This window comes from Cupressus sempervirens, chromosome 6 (assembly GCF_028749045.1).
Source record: "Cupressus sempervirens isolate cs-2001-9-10 chromosome 6, ASM2874904v1, whole genome shotgun sequence".
In the NCBI taxonomy this organism is placed as follows: domain Eukaryota; kingdom Viridiplantae; phylum Streptophyta; class Pinopsida; order Cupressales; family Cupressaceae; genus Cupressus; species Cupressus sempervirens.
In genome coordinates, this window is record NC_143123.1 from 3,359,083 (window position 1) to 3,374,980 (window position 15,898).

Below are 15,898 nucleotides of genomic sequence, written 5' to 3' on the forward strand. Positions count from 1 at the left end.
CATGCTTTATCTTTGTTTTCCTTTCTTGCTTCTTCTTGCTTGTTTGGATTTTTAGGGGGGTAAGTTATAAATGTTTCTTTGGATACATTAGATTCCACTTTTCTAACCTTTGGGATGGCTTCTTCTACTATTTGAGGTTCTAAAGGGTTAACTATATTTTTGATATAGTCTTTTAGGCCTTCAACAAATAAGTATGTAAGCCTTCTCTACCATAAGTCAAGGACAATGACCAAAAATTTTTGGAACTCGTTAGAAAATTCTTCTATGGTTATGTGTTGTTTTAAATGGGTTAGTTCTTGGAAGTACCATTCGGGTTTGATTTGATCAAATTGTTTGATAAGATTTGAGAGAATTCTTGGTAAGAAGTAATGTTTTTGATGGCCTTAAGAGAGAAGCCCATTGTGCCACCGTTCGTGTGTTGTTCCCTCTAAGTGGAGTATAGAAAGTTGAAGTGTGTCTTCTTCAGTCATTGGGCTAAGAGTAAAATAGGAGTTTAGTTTTTGGAGCCAGGCATGGGCTGTTATTTTTCTTGATCCATCAAAAGTTGGTAGCATTACTTTGTTTACCTTATGATTAAGCTCTTTGTTTAGATGCCAAAGTTTGGTTCTTTTAGGGGCCTTGTATTATTGGTGGGTTGGTTTATTCCTTCCTCTTCCATTGGTATTTCTTCTCATGGCAAGAAGGGGGGTCTTAATATTCTAGATGATGATGACTCATTAATATCTGGTTCATTTGAACTTATATTTCCCCCATGGGAAGAGTTATTCCTAAGGTTATTAATAGAATTCCCCATATTTAGTAAAGCTTTTAGAAGGGTCTAGTTGGATTAATCTTATCTTTCATTTTGACTCATGAGAGTTTGATTGGTTTGTTCCATGAAAGCTCTTAATTCATTGGTCATTTCATTCATGGTAGGATTCCTACTTCTTCTCTTGTAGGTTTGCATGAAACATCGTTCTCAAGATGGCAAGATTGATGCTCTAATACCACTGTAATGTCCTTGGGTCACTGGTTGAAAAGATTCCACAAGCTCCTGACTTATGAACTTGCAAATATGTTAGTTCTCCAATAATTATGATAAAAAATGTTATCTAAGCATTATCTATATATATAACATAGATCCTATTTCTTATTTGGTACTTCCTTCTTAAGGAGAGGTCATGATTTGACACTTAGCTCCTGGGGTAGTGCCTTTTGGAGCTCCTATATTGGCACAACTCTCCACTAAGTGATGTCATCTCACAAACTTCCATCTCGATAAGCCTTATGGATGATTAATCATATCCATCCATCCTTCTTAGGAGAGATTACTCTCAACCTAAGCATTATGAACAACCATGAGTATGTTCATCCTATCATATGCATATGTCTAGTCTTTCGATATACTGACCTTTAGAGATGCTTGATTCTTTGCCTTAATTTTCCTTGGAACTCGTAGAACTCTAGTATGAGTTATTTTGTTATTTCTATCCCTGTGTATTGATAATATGGTTCCTTGTTAGACTTGGGCCTAAAACATCTTATAATTGGATTGATGTATGATGTATTATGACGGTTGATGGTTTGGAGGATGATATGTTCTAGGGTCTGTATCCCACTTCTGAGTTTCGATGTAAGTTAGCTTTCTGTCTAGCTTCCTTAGTAAGCTCTACCTGTAAATATTTGTTATTGTTCTATATATTTAGTATGATGTAATCCTTCACCAATGAGATTGACTTTTATGTGGAACGAGTGTATATCTCTGGATACCTTTTCTATCTTGTTGGGTGTTGAGTCCATAATCCTCTTTGGGTGGATGTGAATCCAATGGCTACGATTTGTGTGAACTTTCTTGGCTATGTTCATCATAAATGTGTGATCTTCAAATTTGCTCAAATATGAATGATTCTTGTTGAATGATCTCAGAAACTACATTGGCTCCTATAACTTATTCATCCTGATTATTTATATCATGATGATCATTGGCTCATCCTGTTGTCAAATATTAATTAATTTTGTTATTCTTCCTGATTCTCAAGTAATAATTCCTTTGTTCAATCCATTTGTCGTGGTTTTGATTTCAATTAAATAAGATGTTTGAGTATCCGAGAGTCCCAACCAATTGTTTAGGTCATGACTCCAACCTTGTAATTGGTTCAATTATTAAGTACGATCATCCAATAGTTTGATATAAGTATATATCTTAATATTTATATTTGATTGGTTTGTATAATAATATTTATAATAATTGTTTGATTACATTATATATATATATATATATATATATATATATATATATATATATATATATATATATATATATATATATATATATATATATATAGTTTGTGATAATCAAAATAATAATTATCTCATGATTAAAAATAAGGACTTTAAACACTATTATATTGATCAATAATTGTCAAAACAAATATATATATATATATATATATATATATATATATATATATATATATATATATATATATATATATATATATATATATATATATATATATATATATATATATATATATATATATATATATATATATAATTTAGAAACACCATCAATTGTTTACCCTCATGCTGACTGGATAGACTTGGCTCAACCATGTTCTTCCTTGTAGACCAGTGAAGATATCTACAGTACTCAAGAGATGTATATTGTCAATCATTTACCAATCAATGACAACAAACTTATGCCAACTATTCTTAGTTAATGTGATCAGTTGGGTCAACAAGATATGAGTATCAAACTTTAGAATAATTTAATTTAATGATTATTTGATTGAATGATCAAAGATTTAATGATAAATTCAATTATGCAAAATTGGTTTAATGCATAATAGGTTTTGGTTTTTTATTTAATTTAATTATTTTAGGTTTGGGGCCCTTAGTTTATGAGACCAAATGGGTGATTACACCACCCATGGCTTGTTCCACGATACCGCTATACTTGTTTGCAACCCCAAACATGTGGATAGTGAGGATTTTCATAAGTGTTGTAGGTTAGTTTATAGATTCACTAGCTTATGGCCTCTCTTCCTAATCTACATCTCTAAGGTATCTGATTCAAGTAGAGACCTTTAGTCTTAGGTAACATCAAGCTTTTCTAATGTGCTAAGGGTTTATTTAATTATTATTATTTATTCTTTTGATGAATGTGATTTGGTGTTGAGCAAGTTGTGGGAGAGGGATTCACTCTATCTTGATCAAACCATGGAAAACCTCCTTTGACCCTCTTACTAAACCTCTCAATGTGCATCCAATGTGAGTTCATCTCCCCAATCTCCCCCTACAAATTTGGGAAAACTCTTACTATAAGGCCATCAACAATTCTATCAGTCCATTTGTAAAGATGGATGAGGCTACACTTTCAATGTATCTCTCTACCTTTCATTGCATTCTAGCGGACAATGGCATTTTCACTTGCCTCTTTATGGTGATGATCTCATTGTAGGGGACAAGCCATGGGCTCAACACTTTGATTGTGACGGTCTCCCCTTTCGATGGCGATCATTTGATTGTTTGTTCATCTAGTTCTTCACAAGTTAATGATGACTACCTACAAGGTGATGCTTCTATTGAGCTAGCCTCCTCTGACCTAGTAGATTAGACTCCACCTCTTATTGTTTGTGTGGTTCTTTTTGTCCATGTGGGCCCTTCTCTAGTTGTTGTTGCTCCTAGTTTGTGTCAACCCTTGGCTATTGAGATACTACATTATCAACACTCTATTCTCATTATTAATTATCTAGAAGAGGGCTTCACTACCTTCCCCTCGTGGTGTGAACCACATTGAAAGTATCAACCAAACGATTGTCCATAAAATAAGAAGAAAAAACACTTTGCAAACCCTCACTCTCCTCCCCTTGTAGTGGTTGAGTTATCTGCCCATTCTTGATGCAAATTATAAGTTGTGTTGCTAACGTACTATTAATGGCCTTTCAGGACCTTATTGTAAATCATTATTCTAGAAAACCCTTGGACTATGGTGTAAGGGTGAACCCCCCTTGCTAGGTTGCTATAATAATATTATACAATCTAGTGTTGTTATACATCAAAAGTAAGAATTGTGAATGCAGTGACAAAATATAGTTCCAATAGCACAAATTGTAGCTTTGACTTGAAGATTATTATAATGATAATGTCCATAAAGATTATAACACCTTATTTTTCCAAATAAGATAATTTTATTTCATTGAAATAATAAAAAAGAGATGTTTCATTTTTTCTATTTCTTTATATTCCTTAATTTGAATTGTATATTTAAATTGATAAAAATTGTACTCTTCATCAAAATCATATATTTCACCAAATTTATACATACCTACAATTAAAATAATTATATTTTACTCAACTATTCAAAAAGTATGATACTCGTTATTTACTCAAACATTACTTCATTATACTTGTTTTCCATGTTACCCCTAAATCACTAACTTAAACCTCTATGCAACTTTTTGCAAAAACTTACAAAATTCCCGAAACAATTCTATTTGAGAAAACTGTTTCTATCATTTAGGCCCTCAAAAGTGTACGTAAATTGAACAATACTCCATCTACTTTGTTATGGCGTCCTCAAAGCTACTTTTTCTCACAATCATGAATCGTCAATAAACAATTTAACTGGCCCCTTAACAAAGAATGTTAAGCCCTCACCCTTGATATCATTTCCATTAATCAGAATGTTTTCTTGCTTATTTACGCACAATTTATTCCCATTTTTCTGATTTTGCCCTGGAATGTTTAGCGATAATTTATTTTTTCATCAAGAACTCCTTGGGACTTCGGTCAGACACGCGGTGACTTGTAAGATTAATAACTACTCTGATCCTTGGGTTGATATCTTTAAACTGTCGGTGACCTGTATGACGATAAAACCCTAATTTGATTTAAGTACCCTACATTTAGTCTTCTAAATTATTATCCCCTCCTTTGTTTGATATGGATGAGCTCCTTGAAATATAAAACTAGAGGCTTATAAAAATATATATATCAGATGATGTTGATGTTGATGTTAGGATCGTTTTTTCGAATTCGGAGAAACACTTGTAGCTTGTTTTGATTGCTTGTGTTACACATCTTACAATGTCGAGATGGGCGATTTTTTCAAGAATGCAGATCAATTTCACAAGTCCTTTAGTTTCCACAATTATAAAGATGTTAGAACAAACCAAAAATCAACCTCCCTTTCACAGAATTGTTGCAAACAATGGAGTAACAATTTTAATTTAGAATGACTCAATTAGGCTCACTTAGTATATAAAATGAATATTGTGTTGCCAATGTAACTGCAATAGTCTCGCCTGTTCTACAAATAGAGATCCAGTATATTCCCGGTTGCCTGAGGAAAGACAATGCACACAGCATTCTTCCTACATTAAACCTTACAAACCAAGCCAATCTGATAACAATGAGCATATTGACACAAAAAAAGTAGTTTTTAGCTGAAAGAAAGCAGTTTGGATACAAATAAAAGAGCATAAGAAGGGTACCAACGAAAGAAGAATATCGAACAGGACCAATTGTGGAGGATTTTCTGCACCAATGTTACAGATCACACTCTGTGACCATCATTCTATCATTAGAATGAAATAGCTGTGAAAAAAAAATCTTCAATTGTACAAGGAATTGAAATTTTAGGTCTCAGCTTTGCCTCTAAATAAACTGCTGCTTGTGATTTTACCTAGAAGGATTTTGAAACATGCTACTTACAAGTGATCTTCAGAGTATCTAAAACCAAAGTGGTTGAGACATTTAGATTACAACAAAACTTAGTAATTTTGTATCTGGATTCAATTGTGTAGAATTTTCTGCATCAATGTTGAAGAGTGATCCATCATCAGGTTGAGAGAGCTGTACTGGAAAAATCTGTGATCAGACATGAAATTTAGGTTACAGCATTGCCTCTGAGAGTTTACGTTCTAGAAATTGAGATTTTAAGTTCCAGAATGGTCTCTAAATAAACTACTTGTATATTTATCCAGCAGGATTTTGAGCATGCTACTTACAAGCCATCTTCAGAGTGGTTCAAAACAAACAAGAAAGCTGGTCACTATGACCTACCATCAAATTATAATGTCCTTGATTTACAGATACAGTTAATTAAACATTTTCTCTAACATTTCAACCAGTAGATTTACAAGCACAATTGAAAATTTCCACTCCCACATTACTATATAATTGATCAGAGTATTCCACTAAACAACTCTACACAAGAAATTTAATATACATAAGAAATTCATTGATAGCCACAAGTCTGCAAATAAGAATTGCTTTACATTTTCTTTCATTCGAAATTTGCAGGGCAAGATCACCCCTGCTTTTATGGACATTCGAGGTTTGGTTACAAGTACCTGCCTGCATAAAAGAATTCCTCTGGACAAAAATATGCATATACAACATCCTTGGAAAACCAACATACAAATCAACTATATTCCTTCCTTTACATCGAGTGTGAAAACCATCTTCCTATCAAAATCATTGACAACATGGCAAACCTACTGAGAACATATAATGCCTGTTAAGGGAAAACATACAAAATGCTAGTCAAATATGATTTTGCCAAAAACAACTACTTACAGCAAAATATTACCTTGATTCTCATTAGGTAAGGCTTTGTATGAACCAAGCGATGCCATGGACTTAATTGCAATTCTAAACTCTCGGGCATTTTGTATCAAGGAGCCCCCAGTATGTGCGAACTGGCCAAAACTGGGACTCTCTATCAATGAACCAAAACTTCCAGAGCAGGCCTTAGAAACATGTAGTACGTCAGTCACCATGTCTCATGTTTATAGTACTTCACCCAAAATAGGTCCAAAAACAGAGATTCGACTCAAAAAGAGTTGTTGCTGCGTCTAGATGAATAACCTTGAGAACGATAGCCAACAGCCATTCAGTGCAAGTGCTATGTTTGCCACTGTCTATGTTTGTACATGAATGAACTTCAAATACCTAATTGCACTTCAGCTATATTGCCCACTGCCTCTGTCTCTACATAAATAAACTTGGGAATAGCCAATAGCGGTTCAGCTATGTTTCCCCCAGCCTCTGCCTCTACAGGAATAAAGTTAAGAATGGCCGATCATGAATGCTCTACAGAACGGTACACTAAGGTTGTCAATCAAAATCAATTGAATTGAAAATTGAGGAGAAACATCCAAGTTTGTTTCTTTCCATTGGTTTCACACCGCTTGAGAATTTATCTGACACACATCTCCCTTGATAAAATCGGCATTAAGAAACTTTGACACAAATGCCCATAATCTGTATACATCTTCAAAATTAGAGAGAAAACCAAGAGAAGCAGTTACAACTTCAACCCGCACGAATACATTCTTGCTGTCATACCGCCCATTCACTATAGGCTTGCAAAGAGAATCATTGCTAGAATATGAGGCATCCTTCAGATCTGTGTAATTCTCTGAAAACCTTAGATGACTGAGATAACCCAAACCAAGAGAAATATCATTTTTCTCTGCAAGCTTCTGTACAAGTTCTGGGTTGATCAATGTACCACTGACATCATACAAATTAAAAGCAAGAGCCGCACCGCGTTCATATTTGATCTTGGGTCCATAAATATGCACAAGAGGGATCCTGCCATTGTCTACTGGAAATCTAAGCTGCAGTAGTGAAGTTACAAGCCAGTTGATTAGGTACCTTAGTCTCAAGGTAGTTTTGTTGAGTCCCATCATGTCTACATGGTCAAGATGCATGCAAGAGATCTCAGGTTCCCTTCTAGCCCATTCCTCATGTTGTATTATTTCCGCATCACTTGTAATATCCTCCTCTTTACAAAATGTGCTTCCAGATTCTCCCCCACTAGGCAAAATACAAGCATTGCCTTCTCTATCTATTTCACTGCTAAAAGAAACTTTTCTAGCCATACTACTTATTCGGCCATTTTCGCCCACACACAAATGTCTACCAGAAAACCTATCTGCCTCTCTCCTGCCTAGAAGCCTGAACTCACCTTCAGTTTCACGCCTTATGGCACTTTCCTTGGCCTTGTAATCCACCAAGCTTCCATTTTCAGATGGGTTTAGTTTGCTTGAGCCTGCCATGCTGTAAGCAGTTGAGCTCCGCTGTTCTGCCAAATACTTTTCCAGATGGGTATCCTCTTTTGAGCTATATGTAGTACCATTTCCATTTCCATTCATTTCTGAAGTTTGATATGGCTTACGTCGTCCAGTATGGAGATTCTCAGGTGTCTTAACCAGAGATTGAGAGAAAGTCGGTTCTTTGGTAGAATCTAACTGGGAAACCGATAACAATGCTGCGTCAAAGGAAATGACTTGATCCTTTTCTAAGGCGGAACAATTTTGTTCATCCTCATGGATGGTATGCTCTGGTGTCCTAATTCTGTTCAAGTGCTTTTTACTTGAAAACCAATAAGGAAGCCGGGGTGAACCAAGCTTACCTGAATTCTCCAGTGAAAGAGGACTCTGACCCAAATCAATGCAATACAGATTATCCGTCTCATCTTCACTGAAAACAGGACTCTTCATGAGTTCTCCAACCGAAACGCTTTCAACCTCTTCAAAGATGGTACTTGCTCCATCTCTATCCGAACAATTCTCCTGATCCATCTCAGACTCAAAAACTTCTCTGACCTGAGAGAGAGAATATGCACCCGAAAATGCCGGCAATTGAGATCCTTTAAGTTTCCCCAGAACATCAGGCACAAATTCATCATCCTCTTCTTGGTCTTGGTCTTCCTTGTCCTTTACACTGCCCCCCTCTTCCATTATGGTTCCATCCATTGTTCCATCGTCACTGAGATACTGAGGGAAAACTGGGATAATCCTTACCATCCCAGGTCCGGCAGCACCTTCCTTATGCTGAAGCTTACCCATCACAGATTTTTTGATAAAAAGACAGCCGAATCCAGTGGGGTCTGATCCAAACACCTTATAAAAGGAGGTTATTATGAACTCTGGCCTGAAAAGAGAGAGACCAAGAGAATCCATATCCTTAGGACCCAAAGCCCCCGCATCAAGCAAAACGTGCCAATCATTCTGTTGTGCCAGTGACATCCATTGATAGGAATACTTGGCTCCTGTTACTCTGGATTGCACGGGAAATACAAAAAGCCCAACAGCTGAATCCTTCTTCTTTTTCTTCTTATGCAATAGCTGCTTCCTGAGCTCATTGGAACATAGCCTGAGAGTGGGCCATCTAAACCAGGCACTAGCAGTTTTGGCACCCTTTTTCCTCGCAGTCTGAGCCATCCAATTCACGGATTCACTTTCATAATCATACATAGTCAACAATCTTCGGTTCTGCTGAAAAGGGTATGACTCTGCAAGCAATCTGAAGGCAGAACCCCTGCTGACAGTGAAAACCATACCGTATTCAGACTCGGGAATATTCAGATACTCCATAATTCTATGCTTTACATCATGCTCCGCTGTTCCCCTTTCCGCACCTCCATACAACGCATGGTTGCTCAAATTCACCGATATCTCGGAGAGGATAAATGTTGAAGACTCCCAAAACTGCAATTGCTGTGAATATGAAAACAACCCAAATCCACAGTAGTCCAAGCATACCTTCTTGTATTCGTTATTGTAGTCCTCAAGATGTCCATATTCATCAATCCTAAGCTCATCCACCTTCCATGAATTACTATATTTAGGGTACATGGCTTTAAACTTATCGTATGCCTCATCTAGCTCAGGTATAGACGCTTCATCACTAAAGATCTTCTCTGCAGCTTTTGCAGTAGCTCTCAGGAAATCTCTCTGAGCATTGAGCCTAGCTAACGATCTGGATCTTTGGAAAATCCCATCTTCAGTGCCTTGCTCATCATAATCATCATCTTCCTGTGATTTTATTAGAGACCCATCCTCAGATGCCTCTTCAAGAGCCTCCCTGAGCCTGTTCTCATGAAGCTGCCGCAAAAGAGATGGCCCTCCAGAAGGCTCAACAACACCGCCATTTCTTCTATCCTTCTTATCCATTATCAGTGCCGCGCACATGGACGATATCGGCTTCCATACTGAAATATGCATGAATGAAATGCAAAAGATGTCCCTCGCCAGATTCACCACACCCAAAAATTCATCGCCTAGCAGGAAAATTTACCCTTGCACAAAACCTAATAAACCAGACAGAAAACAGCAATGGTATTAGTTACTAAACAGTTCTCAAAATTGTACCAAACAAGCAGCCCAAATCAAACCACATCAAATCTCATTCAATGCCCAACAAGAATCTCCGCGTAAAAACAAAACACAATCACTCACTCCACAATCTCATGCTCGAACAATACCAGATAACGGCATCAGGTACCGAGCTGAACTAATTTTTGTATCAAACATCCCAAATCGAACATCAAAATCATTCAATGCCCAACTACAATCTCTGATTAAGACAAAAAAACAGTCCCCTACTCACCACAACCTAACAAGCCTAGAATAGTAAGACGTAAACAGCATCAATTCTGAGCTCAAATTTAAATTTTTTTTGGGTACAGCCAAGAATTGCGGAGCCCAAGATGAGGAAGTGGGTGCTCTTGCTTTTACCTCTAATGTAACCCCAATTCATATCATGTTCTCTACTTTCGGCTCAAGTCATGTCAATCTGTCATGTCTGCAACACGCATTTAATCCTGAATTCAGTCGCTGCACTCCATGCAAATGCATGGACTATCCATCTTCCGATATTATAGAGGTGAATTCAATTAATTCCATACTCCAATGCGGTGCATTCAATGCTCATTGCCACAATCCACACACACTATCCTGTAGCCATAGATTGCTTTTAGTAAGCCCAATCAATGTGTATACAACACACATAGCTTTTCACCATACCTTTTGGTAATTCCACTTTTTCTCCTTTGATGGCATTGACTTTTAACTGGATACTCGTTTTTTATTGAGATTGTGCGCAGATTTTTAAACCTTAAAGGTGCCGATTGCATCCAGAGAGCTTGGAGAGGATCTACACCGTACCGTACGGGATTCCTGACAGGAAACTTTCCAACTCTTAAGGCAATTCTATTATATACTGCTAACAAAGTCAAAATTCTGCCATGACTACCCATCCTCGATCCTCTTCTTATTATTTTTATTATTTTAGTTATTCATGAAATCAGTTGACCATTTAATTGTTACATTACAATATGTGTTCATCCACTCCATATATCTCTATTTATGCGTGTAGTTGACCCATAAATTTTCATTTTTTTTAAAACAAGATGATGTTTTTGTCCATAGCATATATCTGCATGGATAACTATATTATAATACCATTTAGTATTTTTTTGTATAATGTTTGTTTTGATTTAAATTGAGAGTAGTTTCTAGTAGTTTTCAATGGTTTTAGTCATAAGTAATCAATACATCACAAGTCGTTATGGTTTTCTAGTTTTACTCATTAGACTTGAAAAAAATAAGTATATTTAGAATGTGCAAAACAACAAAAATTTGTTAGTATTAGTTGTATTATTCATCTTCAACTTCAAGTTTGTAGTCGTCTTTTAGTTATGTGCATTTTAAAATGGGAGAGGCTAATCTCACACAAAATGCACTAAAGACAAAATAAAGTCAATTTTTTTTTTCAGATTTATGAAAATGTAGTAATTTTTTTCTAATTATTTTGTTGTTTTCAACTATAAACTATGTAAATCATGAAGATCAAATGCTGAAATTTTCGAGAAAATCTATGATACTTTTAATTTTTTGAAAATTGGTCAACTATACAGTTTTAGCCACATCAATTATTTAATGAGGTAGTCGATAAGAGAATTTTATAAAAAAGAATTTGAGATATCATTTATTATTGGTGAATGCTTACTCCGTAATAGTGGTGTATGGGAGTTACATTTGTTACTAATGAAAATTATCATGGTCAAAGATGTTTCTTTAAGGAGTTGCATTATACTTAGGAGGTTACTTTCTTTGTTGTGAGTCATGACAAATTTTATTCTATTAATTGGGTTCATTTTAAGTGATTTTTTAATTAAAAGAAGCAAATCAAAGTTTTAACCTTATTACAAAATTGCAAGGTATTGAAAGATGACTGGTTACGACCACTTTAACAATGCATGGAAAGTTTTCATATAAATTTTTATATCACAAACAATACTAATAAAAAATATTCATAAGCATAACATAGAACATACATGAACCAAAAAATCAACAGGCTAACCAAAGAGATAGCCCAAGTCATTGGTGATGAATTCAAATATTTTCTTATGATTGCTTTCCTTATGACCATCTTTGCCTATCTCCTTATTCAATAGCAATAGAGGGAAGTAGCTCACTTATGAATGACATTAGAGCTAAATTTAGAAATGCTCACCAACTTACTCCAAGACTTGCACTTTAGCTTTAAGCACCAAGTGATCAATAGTAGTAGCATAACACTTGGAATAGGTATGCAATTCAATGTCTCTTAGATTGGCTATTGGTGTTATTAATCGAGCTCTCATTCTTCTCTTGGCATCTATCCTATGAGAGGAGACAAGCTCCAAGGGATAGAGAATGGAAGAGGGGAAATTTTTTGAAGAGAAACCTTGAAGAGATGTGACAAACAGAAAATTTATTGAATAACTACCATGAGATACAATAAATGAGTAATGTAATTCCAAAACAAACATAGTCATGGCCAAAGATTTGATCTAGAAAACTTGAAAAGTGTCGACATTATTCCATACAAGATTCTTTATAGAAAATTTTCTAAACTTTAGGCAATTATATTATATATTGCTAACAAAGTAAAAAGCCCACCATTACTACTCATATTCAATCTCCTTATTATTTTGGTCATTCATGTATGTAGTTGACTCTTTAATTATTAGATGTCAATATGCTCAAGGGTTTGTCTGCTCCATCCATCTCAATTTATGCATGTATAGTCCTAAAAATTTAGCAACCATAATTGGATGCTTTTGGACTTATTAGACCACATTTTAGTGAGGAGGTTTGGATGTCCATTATGCTTGATCTTGGCAACCAATATTTTCTCCCTCTACTCTTATTCACTCTCCCCGAGCTCCCATTGAAATTTAACCCCATTCTCCATGGGACACATTGCCAATGGTGAAAATTCCTTAGGTGTTGTGTCCAAACTTTCCCCTTGGCACGATGTCAGGATTCTAATTGAGATTTTTCATTTATGGGTGACCTAGATCAAATTTGAATTTTAAAATGATAGATTTAGTATAAGAACATGTTACCACTCCTCATTTTGTATCCATTTATCATATGAAAGCATGTTTGCAATCAAGTTATCAAGATTTCACTACAACATTTGGGGTCAAATTACAATGGCAATTTGCGACAACAATGTAATTTGTGGAGATTTTCATTTTTTTTTTGCAATTGTCCTCGACGTCGTTGCAATATTGACGTTGGCGTCATAATTGCGATGCCCTTGCGAGCATTAAAAAAAAACACAACAATCATTTTCCATTTGATTTTGATTGTGGAGAGTTGTGTGTGAAAGAGGTGTGGTGTTGTGAACATTGTCGTGGCCCTTGTGATCAGTGCATTTTGTTGTTGTGCCCTTGTGATCTATGCATTTTGTTATCGTGCCCTTGCTCTGTGATTTCATTGTCATGTCATGCCCTTGCTGTGCGATTTCATTATCGTGTCATGCCCTTTCTCAGTGATTTCATTGTTGTGTCGTACCCTTGCTCTGTGATTTTCTTCTAGAATGAGAAGAGGTACGTATGTAAATGTTCTTTTCCTTTCCTTCTAAACATGTATGTCTTTATATCTCCTTCCAAACATGTTTCTCTTTATATATTCAGAGAGATTTTATTTAAGGTGCTTATTACATATTATCTACACAATAGAAAAAATGATCTAGTTGCGTACATATTCCAAAATCCAAATAATAAAACAATAAAACTCACTCAACCCATGCTAAGTGACTTACCTCAATATCCTACACAAAAATAATGCAGACCACAAAAAATGGGTAGAGTTCACAAGAAATTTTACAAAAACATATCATTGCAGATATTATAAAATACGCAAAATACACAAAATGATTTTTCTACTATACAAACTCTTCAAATTTTGTTGAATAGAGAAATAAATAGAGTTGAAAGCATGAGCTATACAATATTATTTCAGTTTTATCAACTCTAGACTATTTTCTCAACTCCACCAAACCCTAGGTGATCTTCTACTTCTAAGATATACTCCATTTTTTTGTTTTCTTAAGCCTTTGATTTCCTTGATCATTTTTGGGGTATGGATGAGATTTTACTCTCTAGCTTATTGATATTGATCAATAAACACATTCACTCCAACAGTTTCCTTTGTAATCATAAAAACTAAATTCCAGCTTTAATAAAAAGAATTGCAATGATCTCAACGCTGAATGTAATTGATTCTTGAAAGGCATGTGGGGATTAAGTCTTTTTGTTGATTTAATGAAAGAAGAAATAGAATGTACCTAGTTGACATCCATGATAAGATAAGGCTTAGAGTGCTCATGGGTTGAGCACCATAACCCAAATTCTTATATGATTATTTGAAATAGAGAGATCTAATGGTAGCAACTTTCGAATTGGGTGTGCATGAATATCCACTAGGTCCATGAACAAAAATTCTAGGAGTTGTTTGTACTTGTCCTAATACTACATGGATGAAAAACATGGTATGCCCAATTCAAGGGGATTACTTCCCAAATTGAAAAAAGAAAAAGGTTATTGACTAAGAAAAGTTTGTATAGTAAAAACAAGGTTATTAATTTCGGTGTGGACTAACAAAATACACAAAATGATATTACATTATAAACATGGTTGTATTTGATATAATGTTTAATTCATAATTATAATTAGATACTATATGACTCCCTATTTGAATTTTGTTCCCTCTATTTTTTGCTAAAATTTTATGTACCAAGATCTTACTTTGTGCATATTTTGAACATTATAATTATATGATGATCACTTGGTTTAGTATTTCATTAAATAGCATCAAACACACAAATTATTTAATTAATTAAACTCCCTTTTGAGTTCTTTATTCAAATATTTGCAACCACTTTCCTTAGTGTTATCCTAAGATGATATGGGCTTTTCTATGCATCATAAAAACATGGAGAAAGAAATTGAAAATCTATTATAGAATATATAACAATAGAGAAATAATACAACTGGGAGAAGCAAGGATTTAGGTTACTTGAAGATGGAGAAATAATTTTTCGATTGAAAATAATTTAAACAATTAGTTGTTCCTAGCTAGCAGGATCAAACACAGTTTTTCAAGGTGATAAAATTGCATATGCAGATGCATCACTTGCATGATAGACATGAAGTGCATTCCCCAACTTATAATGAAGGGTTGGATATAAAGGCTCCATACACTAGTCCAACAATGGAAGCCAAGGTTGTAACCATGCATGTATTTGCATAGTCTCCCTGCGAGGATCCCAAGTATCTATTGTTGTTGTTAATTTGGGCATCACTATATGATCCAAAATGTTATGAAGTACTAAATCTGGTAGTAAATTATCCCATCTCTCGAAAAAATGTAGCATAGGTTCAGGGTTCCTTGGCTCCCAGGAATTTGTAGCAGCTATTCTTATAGTTGGAAGAATAACTTTAGTGAAGAGTTGAGTGAAAGGAGTTGAAGAAGAAAGTTCTACTTTTGTGTAAATGTCATAATCATGAGGCTCATTCCTTGCAGAAACCTCTTCCATAATGACATTACCTCTAAACCATGCAAAGGATATTGAAGTGGTTGCCAACCTTGAAACACTCTAATAAGCAATGGCAAAGCAAATGTACATGCAATACATGACAAATTCCAAGGTGATCATGACAAATCATACTAATTTAATAGCTTAAATGAAATAAATTGGAGGCTAAGAATCTTGTGAGAAGTGTGTTTTCTTTAAGTATCCCATGCACACAAACTTTGAAAGAAGAAAGCAAATAAATAACTTA

The 15,898-nt window shown here is 35.0% G+C and overlaps 1 protein-coding gene across 10 annotated transcripts; it reads right to left on the minus strand.

Annotated features, from left to right (window-relative positions):
- Positions 1-5,206: 5,206 nt before the first annotated feature.
- Positions 5,207-10,745, minus strand: LOC149550691 (uncharacterized). 10 transcript variants are annotated; one of them, XR_016352563.1, is made up of 5 exons: positions 10,515-10,745; positions 6,578-10,087; positions 5,698-5,853; positions 5,478-5,546; positions 5,207-5,326 (listed from the first exon to the last, which is right to left on the minus strand). XR_016352563.1 is itself a non-coding variant. In XM_089786254.1 (2 exons), the coding sequence occupies exon 2, from the start codon at positions 9,999-10,001 to the stop codon at positions 7,170-7,172; it is 2,832 nt and encodes a 943-aa protein (XP_089642380.1). In that variant the 5' UTR covers positions 10,002-10,087; positions 10,515-10,745; the 3' UTR covers positions 6,205-7,169. The 10 variants fall into 10 exon arrangements, 1 of the variants encoding a protein (XP_089642380.1); XR_016352559.1 differs by having other exon boundaries at positions 5,478-5,853; XR_016352562.1 differs by lacking the exon at positions 5,207-5,326 and having other exon boundaries at positions 5,405-5,546.
- Positions 10,746-15,898: the final 5,153 nt, after the last annotated feature.

Coding starts and splice junctions, on each gene's coding strand:
- LOC149550691 (XM_089786254.1), bottom strand. CDS start 10,001: ATGCATATTTCAGTATGGAAGCCGATATCGTCCATGTGCGCGGCACTG.